This window comes from Physcomitrium patens, chromosome 7 (genome assembly GCF_059467195.1).
Source record: "Physcomitrium patens ecotype Gransden chromosome 7, ASM5946719v1, whole genome shotgun sequence".
Taxonomy (NCBI): domain Eukaryota; kingdom Viridiplantae; phylum Streptophyta; class Bryopsida; order Funariales; family Funariaceae; genus Physcomitrium; species Physcomitrium patens.
In genome coordinates this window covers 4,002,698-4,020,147 of record NC_143416.1, presented here as the reverse complement: position 1 = coordinate 4,020,147, position 17,450 = coordinate 4,002,698, and the positions used below count along the sequence as shown (strand labels likewise).

Sequence of the window (17,450 nt, the reverse complement as noted above, 5' to 3'; positions counted from 1 at the left end):
AAAGCTTAAAAAAGAAAATAAAAGAAATTAAAATTTAAAATCAAAATGTATATCAAAATCATCATTCACACAATTGTCTATTCCAAAAGACATACATACATACATACATGTCTATAACAAATAAAATAAACATTACAAGAAGAGGTAAAAGTCACCCATGAAACCCTAAAAATAATAATAATAACAAAGGGATTTATTATTATTATTATTATTATTATCATATTATTTTCTTTCTTAATCAACACTCTGAGATGTTTAGAAATAGTGACAAAAAAGAGGAAGTAGAGGAGAGGAGAGGAGAGGCAAGTCATGCAAGTGCATTTTTAGGGGAAAAAAGACTCAAAGCAAGTAAGCAAGCAAGACCGGCATTTAGGGTTTGGGGCTCCGTCGACGTCGGTGTGTCCGGCGACCTTGCCCGCGCGCTCTTTCTTCGTTTGTTTTGTTTGTGTGTCTTGATTGTTTGAGTGCCTCGCGACCTCGTCGTTGCCGATTGCGATCGATCGCGGCGTGACATGGGAGCTCCGCGATTACCCCCGCAGCGACATCGCCAGCCCTGCTCCCGCTCCTTCTCTGCTGCTGCTGCACCCTCACACTCACGCCCCTCCTGGTAACGCTGTGCGTGCCCTGATCTGTTCGTGGTCTCTTCCTCTCGCTCTCGCTTCTTTCCGCTCTTCCGCTTTGCCTTCGCCATGGGAGACTATGGCGATGCATACATGCGGAAGGATGCCTCAGGTCCGCCGGGCCGCACCAAGGCGCAGAACCGCGCCACCGTTCAGCAGCTGAAACTGGTGCGTCGTCTTTCCCTGTTTGGTTTCTTATCATCTTCTTTCCGTTTTTGCGCACGGTCACCGTTTTTGGTTTTTGGTTTTTGGTCTTGCAGTTGTAAGGGATGCGTAGCGAGGGCTTTTGTGTTGATGTTTGTCTCCTTTACAGGGCATTTGTGTTTTGTTTTTTGTTTTTGTTTTTGTTTTTGTTTTGTTTTGTTTTGTTTTGTTTTTTGTTTTTGTTTTGTTTTGTTTTGTTTTGTTTTTTTATTCTTCAGGGGAACTCTTTTTAGCAATTTTTCTACGACCCCGAACCCTGTTTTAGGTTGTTAAGCCTGACGAGGGTGATCATTAATTGTGCAATTGCATGGTCAAGTTTTAATTCTCGTCGTCGAGCGTGGTGAGCTTTATAGGCGCATGTGTGTGTGTGTGTGTACATATACACACACGGTCACACACACACATAAAACTCAACATTTACTTAAAAATGCAGACACTTTTTTTTGTCAGTTGCAGGTCTTTTTCTTTTCTCTGTTCATTTTCCTCAAGTTAAATCTGACCGACTGAGAATAACTGTTGGATTTTTTTAATGTCTCTGGTAGATCAACCGTTTTTTTAATCTTTTGGACACCAATATAGACAGTTTGCCTTCAACTTGAGGTTGATTGTCTGTTCTATTGTGCAAATTATTTTTCGTTTCAGTAGGTTGTGGGAAATCGATTAATGTATATCTGCTTGTTTTCTTCAGATTGGGCAGAGCCATCCAACTGGATTGACTACGAATCTTTTGAAACTTTTCGAGCCTCGGCCCCCTCTAGAATACAAGCCCCCTCCAGAGAAGCGAAAATGCCCCCCTTATCTAGGTCATTTCTGACCTTCATGCGATGTTGCTGATTCTTTTGCGACGGTCGTTTTGTCTACCATAGAACAGCGAGATTTGATATGATGCCTGGATTCGGATTCACTTGACAGCTTAGACTTATTATTCCTTGTTCACAGGTGTCTGAATTATGTTCTAAGCCATCACTCCACGGCTTTCTTTCAGAAGCTACTTCCTCATTTTGGGCACTGAATCTCACTCTGAGTTAATTAACTGGACGCTTTGAATATGTTCCATGAGAGATTTGTGGTGTTTTATTTATTTTATTTTGTTTTATTAGTACGTACATGGGGACAAGTGCAAATATGTTCACTTTGTAACCTTTGACTCTGTGCCTTGTGCTTATGGATGAAATTTTCGGCTGTGTTTCAGGTATCGGGCAATTCGTTCAGCATTTTGCAGAGCCTGGAGATCCCGAATATGCCCCTCCTGTCACTAAGGGAGAAACTCCTGTAAGTCACATTAAGCAGTAATGCCATATACTTTGGTTCTCTCTTATTTTTGCTTCATTATTGGTGTGCTTTGTTGTATTATTCGGGCATCGTTTCTTCCCTTCTTTCTTGATTGTTTTTACCTGGTTTTTTTATTTCTTATCTTTTTTATCTTTTGGAATACACTTGTTGTTGTGGTATGTACATCATTAAATACTTGTTAGACGATATACGGTAGATATCAGCGATAACTGATATATGTGAGTGTGCAGACACAAAGACGCGCTCGTATTCATCAGCTTCGATTGGAGGAAGGAGCGAAGAAGGCAGTTGATGAGTTATCTAAGTGTATGTGTTGCTTACCAATCATTTTTAAGTTAGGTTATCCGGGTGTGTGGAATTGTGATGCAAGTGCTGAAAATGTTTGTATTCACATGTTCAAACATTTCCGCGTAGCCAAGAAATTGAGATCATATGTTTTCTCTTTTAGATTCATCGCATCCGTTGCAGTTTCTGATACCCAGCAATCTTTTTTGGCTTTGGCAGATGATCCGACCAATGATCCAGATATAGAAGGAGATCCTTACAAGACGCTGTTTGTTGCTCGCATAGTACGTCTTCTGAGAATTTTGCAACTTGAGTAGGCGGATCTTGAGTTTTAATTTAGTATCTATTGCTTGTACTGTTAATTGTATCCATTTTTGTTTTCAATAGCTTTCATTTATAGGATGTTTCAGCATTCTGTTGTTGCTGCTGTGGTGTAAGGGCTTATTCGAGTATTTAAATGTGCACATCAGGTTTGACACTTTCATGTCTCTTGCAGAGTTATGAAACGACTGAAAACAAGATCAGGAGAGAGTTTGAAAGCTATGGTCCTATTAAACGTGTGAGTAACCGACTTCTATTGTTCGTTACTTTAATGCACATCCTTGTAGTCATTCATCGGAATATCCTTCGACTGTTTGTGCTGTCCCATGTGTGATCCATCTCTTTGTTGATTTGTACTATTAAGATGTAAGTGTGTGCATCGCTTTGAAATTGATAAATTATTGGCTTTGTGGATTGTTGGAGGTTCGCATTTTACAGAGATACTTGTAGATGATGATACGCATTTGTAAGCATTGGAAGCAGAGGGTTGGGCTGACTTGAACTCCTTCTGCCTATCTTCTCAGGTCCGACTTGTACATGATAAAACTTCAAAGGCTCCCCGAGGATATGCATTTATTGAGTATCAGCACACTCGGGACATGAAAAGTATGTGAAGTTCTTCGCTTGTCTTGTCCTTATCCATATCATACATTTTTGGTGAGGCATGCTGCAGCGCTTGCACAAACTTGATAGATTGTTGCTTTTGGTAGCTTTTTGAAGCTATCATCTGTGTGTGTGCAGCTGCTTATAAGCAAGCTGATGGTCGTAAGATAGACAATCGGCGAGTCCTTGTTGACGTTGAACGAGGTCGCACTGTACCTAATTGGCGTCCTCGAAGATTGGGTGGGGGTTTGGGGTCTACTCGGGTAGGAGGTGATGAAGTGAATCAGAAGTACTCTGGACGGTACATTCTTCCTAACCTTATGCTATATTTTCATGGTTTACTAGTTTAATTAATGGTTAACGTCGGATTCGTGGCTTCATTATCAACGATTCTATATTCTCCAAGTCTGACGTTAATGTTGCCAAGTCGTGCAGTATCAAAATGAACAATATATTAGAAGTCTTGCCTCTATCGCACGTTCTGCTCTGTATATTATTAGTTGATGATCACTGTGGTTTATTGCATGTAGAGAACCGCAACTGGTTACAGCTGCAACAACCACCAGATCAGAGGAGCCGAAGGCACGGGACGCTGTCATGAGTCATGATGATAGGTGAAACTGCTTTGCTCTTTTTTCTGAATTTTTCTCGTATTCATCGCTCTGTCGGCTGTTGCGTTCAGGAACTTTTGGATGATTGTTGAAATGATTGTATTTCTTGTCTGTGAGCTTCTGGTGTTTCCCATTATAACAAACTTAACTCTCTCTTCTACCCGCCACAGGGATTTGGATAAGCCGGACAAGCGAGAGAAGGATCGAGATTTTGATCGAGATCATGAACGAACACGGGACAGGGATGATGACGGTTACCGTGAACGTGATCGGGAGAAAGACAGGGATGATAGAGAGCGCGACAGTGATAGACACCGGGATCGTCATCGCGATCGCGGAGACCGTGATCGTGGCACTCGAGAGAGAGATCGTGGTGGTCGTGATCGAGGACGAGATTGGGAGAGGGATCGTATTGGACGGTCCCGTTCACGAGAAAGAGAGAGGGAGAGGTAATTTTCTTTCTGTTAGCCTACTTGTCTGAGGTTTAGAGCCCTGATGTGTCGCAAGATGGTGCCTCCTGGTTCTGAATTAAGCTTGCTGTTTATCAAGGCTGGCTGTCCTCATTTTTCCATGCATACTTGGAAGAAATTTGGCTTGCTTTCTGGTTTGGGTATACGCTGACAACTCACCACCATCTTCTGCAGAGATCGGTGATTTGAAGTTAATGGATGGCTGGGCCCAGTTGACGTGGGTAGCATCCTTCACTGCCCATTGATTTGGAGTCGCGCAATGATTTGACATGGTCTCGAAGCTGCAGTCAAGACATCTATGAATGAAGATACCGATCATCTGTTGAGAGGGAAGTCTAGAGGAATGTTTCTATCATGGCACTTTCAAGAAGAGATTTTTGAGCACCTGTTTGATGGTATTCGTTACGTCCAAGACAAGTATGTTTCGCAATTATGTGCCTCATATCTACCTTTTGATTGCTTTAATGGTTCATCATGAGTAGATCCTTCAGTTGGCATGCGCAGGGAATCGACTGTGCAAAGTTGTATCAACCATGCTCGTAGATAGTGAAGAGCTCATCTTTCGGTTTTTTCTTCTTTTTTTTTCCTTTTTTTTATTTTATTATTTTTATCCTTTTTTAAAAATGTATTCATTCTGCCAATTTGTGTAACAAGGCTTACACTACTGTGACAAGTTTCCAAGTTTAAACAGTTTTTTTTTTGAACATGGGCATCGAGTATTTGTTACATGCACGTCGACAGATTCAACTCTTGACTTAGTAGACTAGCGTTGATGAAATGCAGTTCCGAACACATGAGCAGGAGGTAAATGTTTATGTTACCGCAGATTTAGAGCAAGGAGATAGCTACATTAATTCGTTCAAAAACATGCATTTTGTATGCGCAAGCATCAACTTCTTATGCGATGTGCTTGATTGTACGTTATCAATTCTGATTCTACTTTGTAAACAACTTCTTTGCATGTTCCAGGGATTAAAAAGCACAATGATGTACAATTAATTGTTGGTTTCGAAACTGATAGCAAACGCGCAATTAAACAACTCACGAACAATACCACATCATACCTATAGTTCTGTTGAACACAAGGAAATAATGTGTTTGCATCATTGCACTTCCAACTTATTAATTACACTTCATATCCTCGTGTTTTATCAGTGTTCTACTTCACATCGTATTGTCGAATTAACGGTAGAATCTCAATTACTTGATGTATAAGAAAACCTTCCTGATACCAACCCCCTTTGAATTCATTCCCATGGGATCTGATACAGACATGTACAGTGGGGTACAGAAATAATTCGAATTTTTTTCTAGAGCACCACTTTTGCTAAAAAAATCTTGTTGTTCAATTGAATGTTGTGATCATGTTGGAAGGAATTTTTCCCCGACACTTGGCCATCTATTTTTGGAGTGCAAGAGGTGTCTAATTGCATGTAATTAGCCATGTGTCTTCAAAAGCAGATTGCAAATGTGATGATTAATGTGGAAGTGGTTAGGTGAGCTAAAAAATCACAGTTGCAATTAGGCATGCATGCAGCCAGCAAAATGGAGTGATAGCATAGAATGCTTAGATGGGGTGACTTATATAATCCATCTGAAGATGTGAAGCACATTGCACTGCCACAGATTGAGATTGTGAAGCACATATAGATTTTAGAAGTGTTCTTTTTTGGTTTTGGACATCGTTAGCTTCAGTGACTCCTCTTCGTCAAACTAGAAGTTGGTTTGTGCTATTTGAAGGCTTACAGCAAGCACCATGAAGTACAGAACATTGTCCCCTATGCAGAAGAATCAGATTGTGGGGATGAGGAAGGTTGGGATGAAGTGTAAGGACATTGCAGAAGTCTTCACTGCTCCCTGTTCCACCATTTCAACTATCTTGAGTCATTGGAAGGTCCATGGAAGTGTGGAGTCATTGAAATCACAATGTGGCAGACCCAGGAAGTTGTCTGAGCGGGATTTTCGAGTGTTATGTCATGCTGTTAGTTCAAATAGAAGGCATACTCTGGTAGAACTTGCAAACTTGGTGAGTGTTTCCCGAACTACTGTTCGATTCTACCTCCGTGAGCTTGGTTTTAGAAATTGTATAGCACCTAAAAAGCTCTATTTGAATGTCAAACATAAAGCAGATAGGCTTGCATTTGCACGTGCTTATGAGAGTTGGACGTTTGAAGATTGGTGTAATATTATTTGGACGGATGAGTCGTCATTCGAAACTGGCAAAAATCCACGGCAAATTAGAGTGTGGCGGAAGGTGTATGAAAAATATAATTGGGATTGTATAGCACCAAGTTTTAAGTCTGGACGTAGTTCAGTGATGGTTTGGGGTGCCTTTACTGGCTTTGATAAGTCTCCATTGGTCATCATTCCTTTAGATAAGAGATCAGCAAGGGATTTTGTCACTATTGTTTATGAAGGAGTATTAAGTGGCTTTTATTTCTTACATGATGACCCTGAGCAATTGATATTGATGGAGGATGGCGCTCCAGTCCACCGTAGCTCATTGCCACTGCAATGGAGACGTGCTCATGGTATAGAAAAGTTGTTTTGGCCTGCCAATTCACCGGACTTGAATCCAATAGAGAACGTTTGGATGGTTGTAAAAGATTTGCTCAAACATCATAGTAGACCTAATAGTAAGCTAGAAATGATAGAAAAAATTCAATCCGTATGGGATACCATATCTATAGAGTGGCTTCGTACATTGATTTCCACTATGCCTTATAGGATGCAAGCGGTGATTGCAGCTGGGGTGGTAGTACGAGATGGTAGATAGTATGTAACAAAAAGCTCTCTTGATGTATATTTTCACAACTTTATAATGCAAACTTGTTACACCATGAAACTAGATTCTACTATCTTCGCAATGCATTTTACGGCTCAAAAATGCATTCATTTTTGACACTGCTGGAGCTTTTTGAAGTTCAGTGATTTCTAACACTGATTCACTTTGAAAAAAATTCGAATTATTTCTGTACCCCACTGTACAACCTCATGAAAGTGTTATTATTAATGAATTTAAAAACTTGGTACCAAAAGAGGGGCAGCCATCCTTTGGGTGCACATCATGAGAACATCTGAATAATCCATCCCATTATAAAGTTCGTTGCACTACACACACCCTCAAATAAATAAACAAATAAATACATAAAATGGTAATATTTCAATAATTTCATCCACCAATTCACTGGCTGTCCTGTACCTCCAGCATGGGTTCGACATTCATCCATTTGGATGATATATGGTAAACGAAATATCGTTTAAACTGAAGCATTCATTAGTAATTCATTCATCGATCTGTCGTATTAATCCACTCGACAATTGGATCTAGACCTAAATGACACTTGCTCAAATATTTAGACGCTGGAATCCAAATATTTTATTTGTTTTACTTTTTTTTTATAGATATATTGAAATCAAAATCAAATTGAAATTTGAAAATTTACTCTAAAGTTAAGTTATATACTTTATATCAAAATATGCAATGTTTGAAAAATAAAATATTTCCCTTATTTTACATTTTTATTTTATTCTATGAAAATTTAGGCCGAAAAATTCATGATTATTATTACAAAATATTATTATTAACTTTTTTGAGTGAATACTATATATATATATATATATATATTATGACACTTAACAATGGTTTTTGTTGGAGTGGAATTAGTTAAATACTTATTCATGGTTTATTCTATTTGTGTGATATTAAAATTTATTTCATATGCATCTAGTTCTCATGTCATTAGATATTGATAAGATAGAGTAGTTGAATATTACAATGCATAGTTCTTTTTAAAAAACAAAACCTATTGAACACATTCACAATGGTATGGTGTATTCACAACAATTATGCACAATGTAACAACTATTCAATACAGAACATAGAATCATAAGAAATTGTAAAGTTATTTTTTAAAAAATAAGCAGAAAACTCCATAAACAGAAAATGATTGTCATGGAACTTATCCGGATTTTAAAGTTATAAATTTATTTATATAAAATTCATGCATATCACAAATATAATTTAATAGAATAAAGAAATAATATCTTGGAAATTAAAAAATTGTCTTTAACAATTGTATTTGAAATGATTTTGTAACCTGTAAATGTAGGATAGATATAATAAATAAATATAAGCCCCATTTTTTTCATCTTCCAGTGGTAATAAGTACCTATAGATCCATCCCCATTAAAACAAACAAATAATCAAATGAATAAATAATTTTCAAGTTATATTATTTATACTTGTTCTATTTTTACAATAAAAACTACAAACTCCTTTTACTATTACATTTTAAACGCAAACACTCTGTATATTTCTTTCAATGATTGTTTTCATGCACACATATTATTATTATTATTATTATTATTTTCACATTCTGTAATAATGATCAGACATGAAAGCTGACAGTAATTCTCAATAATGTTCATATATATATATATATATATATATATACACACACACATACATATACATATATCAAGATTTTACATTTCTATTTCAGTTACATAAAACATATATATTATTTGGGATGCCAAGTATTAAAATTTGACCAAAGTTTTACTAATTTTGTTATATACATATATTTATATTTATATAAACATATATTCCAAATTACCAAACTTGTGGTAATAAATCCTTTGTCATATATATATATATATATATATATAGCTACGACCTCCATAACTATAGTGCTTCTGGGTGCAGTACTTGTTGTGGTTCGAATCTCTATAAAAGAAATAAAAAAATACAGAAATCAAAAGTTGGGTCACCCATGAGGCCTCTCATTATTCCATTCGGAAGCCATACAATGCAGAGTTTGTATTTGTTTCTGGACTGCCTGGCCATGAAATAGCCCCCCCCATTTCCTTTTCCTCATTTTCTTTTATTTCTACATAGAAATACAGATATATATATATATATATATATATACAGAGAGAGAGAGAGAGAGAGAGATGGGTTTGTTGTATCATTGTCCTTGGGAACGGCCACTTATTTCGATCACAAGGGAACACACTTTAAGGGCATGAGAGCATTGAAGGCAATGGAAGATGAAGAAGTTACTTTCCACCTGCTTTTTTTGTTTTCTTTTTTGTGGTTGAGGTTACAAAGGCGTGGAGGTCAAAATTAATAATTAACAATAATATACACTATGCAAGTGAATGTTGAACTTTTTATTTTTTACTTTTTTTATCATTTGGTAATTTTTTTGAATATTTGTTTTATGTTATTTTATGTTGTTTTCTTACTTCAGTGTTTTCTTTGATGTGCACCAAAAAAAAAAAAAACAAAAAAAAAACAAAAAAAAACAAGGAGTACAAATAAAAATAAAAAAACAAACTTATATTTGTGGATGATCTATACGACAGTAAAAATTCTGATTTCAAAAGGACTGACATCTTTTAGGCTTATGCTTTTGACATTCTGTGTAATTTACATTATAATTGAAGATAACCATTTTGTTTCAAAGAAAAAGAAATTAGGGGTGTATGAGAGAGATGCATAAAGAAACAAACAAACAAATCTATATTAAAATTATTGTTTAAAGTCTTGGATTGGTTTACTAATGGACTCACAAACATTGTTCTATAATTAGGGTTTATTGATTCTGACAACTTAGTTTCGTTGCTTTAAAAGCTCTTTGAAGTGACTTTCAAATGGTTGAGGAGCTAAAAACATAACTTTGTATGAAAAGTAAAGAATAACTTATCAAACCAAGAGTTCATAACATAATACAAATTTTGCAAGAGTCAATCATACTTAAAAGTTATTACAAAGCTAATTGCATTAATGCTCATTTGTAAAGTTAGACAAGATGTATTAGAATTACACTTAACAAATATGACATGATTAACGTAAATTAATATATACTGTTGTAAAACACATAAAAATATTTGAAAATGATCTTTGTCTCTTGATTTCTTTTTTCATAACACCAAATTTAAGTTGAAATTCTAAGATATATGTTGGTTAAGTAGTAAAGTCGAAATTAAACACACACACATATATATATATATATATATATATATATATATGTATTCCAGATGTTTTAGAATTATATTATTGAAAATTGTTAAAATTATTATAGATTATTCAGGAGTCGAATTCTTATATATATATATATACATATATATAATTATTTAATTTTAATTATAAAAAAATACTAAAAAATATTGAAACAAATTTTAAGCCACAGAATATACCAAAATTCCATAATAAACTTTCATTATGATATAACTAGCAATGGAATCCCATGTTTAGCTTGGAAAGTAATATGTTAAAGCAATGGGTTCCAAATGGTTATGAAGAAGATGGAAATTAATTGTTACATGGATTTTCATTCTTTTAAATAATATCACAAACAAACTAAAATTAAAAAAATCAAATCAAATCAATTTATACTAAAAAAATTGTCAATTATCTCTTGCAAAGTGGAAAACATATAGTATTATTAAAGGCAATAAGTTGTGGCTCAAAATATTGACCTTGGATGTTGAGCCTCTCTTCACATATTTCATGCGTTCATTGAGGCACTCAAGCAAGACACAAATCAACTAATGCTTTTGGATGCATTTGTACATAGAGACATGAATTCATATGAAGAGATATAATGGCCTTTAGATGGATTCACACATATAAATACCCACCATTTTTATTATGGTTTTAGAATGTGTAATCATGCTTGGTTTTATAACCAAATCATGTTGATATAAAATCACAAGAAAAATGTTGTTACTTTGATGAATTTCTTGAAATTTTATTGATTTGAACTAAAATTTAGAAGGTTGTATTTATTAGTAACCATGATTTTTATAAATAAATTTTCTTTTACTCAATTTTACATTAAAATCTAAACAATAAATATAAACCATAACCATGATAGAAACAATACTTCAAAACTATAATATTACCATAGCTTTTGTTTATGCATTAGTGTAAAATCATATATAGGATTAAAAGTTTAGTAGCATAAAGTTTTGCAACATAATTAAATAGTCTAGGTTTTGAAAAGAAGTCTTTAATATGTTGTAAATGTATTCAAATATATATTAAAATAATCTCATTTTTTTTTATCAAAAATAGTATAAAAATATTTCAAAAAGATTGATATTGAAGTTAAAGAATACATACCATTATGCATTTCTCACTATTCTCAACTTTGATTTAATTCTAAGCTTGTAAATCATAATATGTTTAATCAAATGATTAGTGTCATTCATCCAATAAAACTCTTCCTTGAAATAAAATAACCCATTTTTCCATGTCATAAATAGTTTTTAACATGTTCAACCATTTTTAACTATTTATGCTCATGTTAGAAATGCATAGTATTGAGAATTTTCAATTCAATAAATACATCATTTGTTCATTAAGCATGTTACATCATACTTATGAGTGGATTCTAAGATATATTACATTAATGCATATAATTTTATCAAAAGAAGTGGAAACAACATCACAATGATTTCATTTTTCAAACGAATAAAAAAAGCCAAAAAAATACATTAACCATGTTTTTTTTTTTTTTTTTTTTTTTTTAAATTTTAAATTTTAAATTTATTTTCTTTTTAAAGAAGAAGAGTTGTGAGATTGGCTTGAAGTATTTAGAAAATGGCGGTACACTCAATGGAAAATTATTTTAATTATTCATTTATTTAATTTAATTTATAATTTGATTGTAATTAATAATATTTATAAAGAGTACTGTAGTGGAGTGTTGTGTGGGTGGGGTAACAATGATGCCAGATGAACGTCCACATTCATCCCACCGACCATGGATCCGTCATTCATCTACGAAGATGTTGAATCTGTCAGCGAAGCGATACATCCATCTCCCTCATCAGACACCCCCAATCGCGCGGGTTAATAAATGCCCTGCCGGGCTCGGTCAGGCCAATGGGACCCCCCCCCCGCTGCTTTATGGAGTAGGTGACTGTTCCGCTCGGAATCCAAACCGTTCCACGTTGGTAGCTGTTATGTTCACAAAGTGGAACGGTCTTCCTCGCCCACTGATGGCGTCTCTCTCTCTCTCTCAGCTGGTGGAGTTGTCGCGTTTGGCTGTGGGAAAACTTGACGCAGTGCTCATCGCTGAGCGGCAAGCCGCGCGACTGTTTGTTTCATCTCCTTAAATTGCGAGCAAGAGGATCAATTGTAAGCTGGAGTCGTGAGGAGAAGACGAGCTGCGGAGCTTCACAGCTGAAATGGTAAATAAAAGCAGGAAGGAGGGAGGGAGGGCGTTGTTCAACGAGTTTGCTGCAATGCAGGATTTCGGCTTGGTTGAGTTAATACTGTTGGTCACGAAGACGAGAGAGGGGATACAGACAGTTTTATGTGCATTGGAAGCACGACCATCGCCATGCACACCACTTCTGTACCCACGGGAAATAACACAACACATGGCATAACAACGTTCCTCGTCACCCTGTTTATTATGAAGAGCCCAGCTCAGTACCAGGTCACTACTGCTGCCATGGTGAACTGTTTTTCCCTCTTCGTTTCGGGGTCGTTTCTTTATCGTTCGATGCAAGGGAGGCACGTAAAAAAAAAACAAAAAAACAAAAACAAAAAAAACAAAAAAAAAAAAACACGGAATGAAAGACGGGAGTGAAATGGATTAAAAAGAAAAAGAACCCAGTTTCTGTCTTTGCTGGGTGAGCTGCCGTCAGGAGAGCAGCAGTACCAAAACGGTGACGATTCAGCGTGGGATCAGCTGGCGGAGTGGATTCACCCGGTGGTTGGCTAGGGGAAGCGGGACAGGCCTTAAGGTGGTGCGACCATAAATACTGGTGGAGCCTGATCTAAACCAGGCGGAGAAGGGGGAATGGGAGTGTGCGTTGTAATCTACACAAGTGGGGGAGTGGATGAATTCATTGCCTGGCATGCCACACTATTACCACCGTGGGAGCTACTGGCGTCATCTATCAACAGCCATTGAGTCACAGCAGTAATGAGCTCGCGCTCAGGAACCTGCACAAGACAGCTTACAGATAGCTTAGGCAGATTTGAATGCAGCCACAACTGCATTTGTCGTAGTTGCAAATTTTTTGGCCCTCACCATCCTGGCCCTGCATTGTTGAGAGAAAGAGAGAGTGTGGCGGGGGAGCTTGGCGTGTCGTTTCTTTGAAGGGGTGTGGTGGTGGGTATGCTTGCAGCAGTGGCGAAGCGCTGCTCTTGATTCATCGAAGCAGACAACAGTTAATTGCTACAGCTCATGGTTGCAAGCTCGCTGCTTGAGCTGACTCAGCGGGACGTCGTGGTCTCGACTCAGCGATCTTCTGGTGTTTGAGAAGTTCTTGTACTTGCCGAGACTTGAGAGTGGGACGTACCAATTGAAGCGTTGGCCGTGGTGGTTTAGTGCATTGGAATCGGCGGCTCACAAAGTTTTCGAGCTGGAGAGGGAGTGACAGTCGGAAAGGTTTCTCTCTGCTGCAGTGTGAGATAGCGAGCGACTGAGAGAGAGAGAGAGAGAGAGCGTGAGTGTGAGAGTGAGATAGCAGTAACCGAGCTTCTAGCTTGCGTTTCGATGGCCCGCAACAGTGAATCGAGCTTGTGGAGCTGAGGGCTCTTGAAGTAGGAGTTTTCGGACGTTCGGTGTGCGAAGGAGGTGACATTTGTCTTGGTCGGAGGAGTTGAGCATTTCCGCCGGCTCGGGGGGGAGGGGGCCTCTCTAAGAGTATGCCACGTCGTCGCTTAGTGATGTTGTGTGCACGCACACAGATAACATTAGCGCGTGACACTCATATCCTGCTTCCGAAGAGTGAGTCACTCACGTAAGTTGTGATAGCTGTGTCAAGAGTTCTGCTTCAAAACGCCGGCTTTGGGCTCGAGCGCGTTGGCACATCTGCACAGGGCATTGACAAACTAGCTTCTCAGCATTGTTCAGTAATACTTGATCAAGACTTCGAAGAAATCGGAGACTTGTGAACGATGCAGTACTTAGTGATGAGCCGGGGGGACAATTGCACCCATTTTCACAGTCAGAACCAAGGGCAGACAGGACTGGGGATGTGTACCGGCCCTAATCGCATGGATTCATGGATGTTAACACAGGTGATGCTCGCTGGTGTGGTCACCTTCTTGGTGTGGCATGTGATTAAGTACAGCAGAATCAAAGGACCCATCGTGTGGCCGGTTTTCGGCACCACGCCGCAATTTTTGTGGAACCTGCCGCGCATGCACGATTGGACAACTGACATGTTGGTGAAGCACGACGGGACCTACACCTCCATTGCGCCCAAGTGCACTTGCTTGACCGCCGTCGCGACTTGCAGGTAGGGTCTCGTTGAACGTATTGCGACTCTCTGTGAATGAATGCTGTCCCATCGGTTGTGCGTTTTTATTTGTGTTTCTGAGGACATGGTCTCCGTGAAGGGTGGCTATGAGCTTCATGGTCAACTGTTTTCAAAGAGGCCCTGCTCGGTACCCTGTCGACATCTCGGTAACTGGTTAAATGTCGTTGTGCGCGTGGTGAAATGCGGGGTGTAAAAATTTGAATTAGTTAGGAAAATGTGGAAGGAAGGATGTTCTGCTTCATTGCATATCGCAGCCAACGACTTGGTTGCAGACCCGTGTTACTCGAGGCTCTGTTGTAATTGTTAGAGCTTGTTACATCTGGCCGTGTCTCCCTAATTTCTACACAATTTCCAGTGCTTTTGCGTGCCGAATCAGTGAGTAGCATGCTGAAGTGACGATGCGCTTGGGTGAATCGCAGGCCTGAAAACCTGGAGTATGTTTTGAAAACCAATTTTGCCAACTATCCCAAGGGGAGGAGCTTTACATACCCCTCCCACGATCTATTAGGTCAAGGCATTTTCAACACAGATCACGACCTATGGAAGATGCAGAGGAAGACGGCGAGTCTAGAGTTCAGTACCCGCACTCTGAGGGACCTCATGGTGAAGGCCAACCGAAGCTCAGTGGGGCAACGCCTCTTGCCCGTCCTTGCCGATGTGGCCAGAAATAGGTACTGCTCATGTTCTAGATTCGTCATGAAGACACTGAAGTTTTAGTTCGTTACTGTTACACGAAATTTTGGTGTACATCATCTGGGTGTGTGAGATTGGCTTCAATAGAGTCACTCTAGTAGATGCTTTGATTGTGTTTTCAATCGTGTCCCTGAAAGCCTCGTATCCTCGGTTCTTAGGTTGACAGAATTCGTGTCATGGTGTGATTGACAGAGCTCCCATAGACTTCCAGGACCTCTTCCTGCGCTACACATTCGACAATATATGCATGGTAGGATTCGGTGTGGACCCTGGCTGTCTCGCACCTGGCCTACCCACGGTGCCCTTCGCACAGGCCTTCGACCTCGCCACAGAGGGCACTCTTACGCGCATGGTGGTACCTGAGATTTTCTGGAGAATCACCCGCGCACTGGGATGGGGAATGGAAGGCCGGTTGGCGAAAGCCATCAACGTCCTCGACAAATTCGCAATGGATGTGATCACCGAGCGACGGAAAGAACTCGCCATGCTCAAAACCCTAAATGCCACCGACTATCCATGCGACCTCCTCTCGCGGTTCATGCAGACCACGGACCATGAGGGCAACCCCTACACCGACAAGTTCCTTCGCGACGTGACCACGAATTTTATCCTCGCGGGGCGCGACACCACCGCCATCGCCCTCTCCTGGTTCTTCTACCTGATCACGCAGCACCCCGCTGTAGAGGAGAAAATCCTCCTAGAGATTGGAGAGATTCTTCGATCTCGAAACCACGGCCAGGACAAAGAAGCTGCTGATGACGACGCCACACGAATCACCCAAGAAGCCTCCCTCAGCTTCGAGGAGCTGAAGCAGCTGAACTACCTCCACGCCGCGCTCTCCGAGTCGATGCGACTCTATCCTTCGGTTCCTATTGACAACAAAGACGTCACAGCCGACGACTTTTTACCCGACGGCACCTTCGTCAGGAAGGGTACTCGTCTCATGTACTCGATCTACTCCATGGGAAGGATGGATTCCATATGGGGAAAAGATTGTATGGAGTACAAACCCGAAAGATGGCTTCGCAAGGGCGTCTTCACACCTGAGTCGCCATTCAAGTATGCCGTTTTCAATGCCGGGCCTCGGTTGTGCCTTGGCAAGGAGCTCGCGTACCTGCAGATGAAGTCGGTGGCGAGTGCCATACTGCGAAATTATCATGTCAAGCTTGTGCCTGGACACAAGGTCGAATACAAACTATCGCTAACGCTGTTCATGAAATACGGGCTGCGGGTTACGCTCCATCCCCGCGTCACAGTTGCTTATTGAGGAGGGGAGGTTAGGTGGGAGAAGACGACGGCATTATGGGTATGTTTGACCTACAAGGAGACTAGGTTGTGAGTGTATACCCTTCCCCCCCTTATTTTTCCTTTGGCTGCAAATACCGATAAGCTCTTGACAAAGTGGGTAGTTAGGGAGCTACTTCGGCAGATTATAGAACACAATTTCTAAGGTTGAAGCTATTTGCTAGATTTAGGCGTTGTCTCTGTTCTGATAAGAATTTCTAAGTGGTTGGCGCTGGCTTCGTCCGGGGCATTGGTATTACTTCAAGTGTAAAAATGGCAAGTTGAAGAAACAGTGGCATCCCCGACTAGGTCACCCGTTCGTGACAATATGATCGATTACTACCCAATTAGTTGTGATTCACTTGAGTGATCAAAGAGAGAGAGAGAGAGAGAGAACGAGAGCGAGAGAGAGAGAGATGTGAATAAGGCTGTGGTGGGTGTCCGTTCACATCCTAGCTGCCGTGGACAGCAGCATTGTGAAAGTAGTCCTTGCATGTACTCTATGAATATATACATATCGATTACAGTTTATTCTTTTACGGGAGTGTTACTTTTCCTCCAACAATGACTGTTAAAAAGGAAAAAAAGAAAAAAAACGATTTGTACTAGGTTGGTAATTGAAGAGTCGAGTTCATTGGGTATTGGCGCATAGGTTTGTTTGGCCCTCTTGTTCTCCACGCTGGCTCCGCGTCTCATTCGTTCCGCCTAGCTCTGTACCAGTTCCAAGATCAACCCTGTATCATTACAGAGCGCATAAGCAACTCCAGCATGTG

At 39.4% G+C, this 17,450-nt stretch overlaps 2 protein-coding genes and 1 long non-coding RNA gene across 6 annotated transcripts; 2 read left to right on the top strand and 1 right to left on the bottom strand.

The window, feature by feature from the left end:
* Positions 1–281: 281 nt before the first annotated feature.
* On the top strand, positions 282–5,113 carry LOC112285202 (U1 small nuclear ribonucleoprotein 70 kDa). The gene is made up of 11 exons (XM_024525845.3): positions 282–788; positions 1,513–1,627; positions 2,017–2,096; positions 2,348–2,423; positions 2,622–2,686; positions 2,899–2,961; positions 3,248–3,329; positions 3,465–3,627; positions 3,857–3,940; positions 4,108–4,386; positions 4,582–5,113. Exons 1-11 carry the CDS (start codon positions 690–692, stop codon positions 4,589–4,591), a joined length of 1,116 nt encoding a protein of 371 aa, XP_024381613.1. The 5' UTR covers positions 282–689; the 3' UTR covers positions 4,592–5,113.
* Positions 5,114–5,779: 666 nt separating this feature from the next.
* Positions 5,780–10,004, bottom strand: LOC141045614 (uncharacterized). Of its 4 annotated transcripts, none has more exons than XR_012217903.2 (4): positions 9,027–10,004; positions 7,087–8,579; positions 6,852–6,959; positions 5,780–6,623 (listed from the first exon to the last, which is right to left on the bottom strand). It is a non-coding gene; the product is annotated as an uncharacterized LOC141045614 (long non-coding RNA). The 4 variants fall into 4 exon arrangements; XR_012217902.2 differs by having other exon boundaries at positions 7,111–8,579; positions 9,027–10,003; XR_012217904.2 differs by having other exon boundaries at positions 7,441–8,579; positions 9,027–10,002.
* A 3,205-nt stretch (positions 10,005–13,209) lies between these two features.
* LOC112285118 (cytochrome P450 86A8) lies at positions 13,210–17,216 on the top strand. Its single transcript, XM_024525661.3, has 3 exons — positions 13,210–14,679; positions 15,120–15,371; positions 15,586–17,216. Exons 1-3 carry the CDS (start codon positions 14,336–14,338, stop codon positions 16,658–16,660), a joined length of 1,671 nt encoding a protein of 556 aa, XP_024381429.1. The 5' UTR covers positions 13,210–14,335; the 3' UTR covers positions 16,661–17,216.
* Positions 17,217–17,450: the final 234 nt, after the last annotated feature.

Bases quoted from the DNA above. Each gene is read 5' to 3' on its own strand.
- LOC112285118 (XM_024525661.3), top strand. From the start codon at position 14,336: ATGCAGTACTTAGTGATGAGCCGGGGGGACAATTGCACCCATTTTCAC. The intron at 14,680-15,119 runs GTAGGGTCTCGT...GGTGAATCGCAG, and splicing joins ACCGCCGTCGCGACTTGCAG to GCCTGAAAACCTGGAGTATG. The intron at 15,372-15,585 runs GTACTGCTCATG...TGTGATTGACAG, and splicing joins GCCGATGTGGCCAGAAATAG to AGCTCCCATAGACTTCCAGG.
- LOC112285202 (XM_024525845.3), top strand. From the start codon at position 690: ATGGGAGACTATGGCGATGCATACATGCGGAAGGATGCCTCAGGTCCG. The intron at 789-1,512 runs GTGCGTCGTCTT...TGTTTTCTTCAG, and splicing joins CCGTTCAGCAGCTGAAACTG to ATTGGGCAGAGCCATCCAAC. The intron at 2,424-2,621 runs GTATGTGTTGCT...TGGCTTTGGCAG, and splicing joins AGTTGATGAGTTATCTAAGT to ATGATCCGACCAATGATCCA.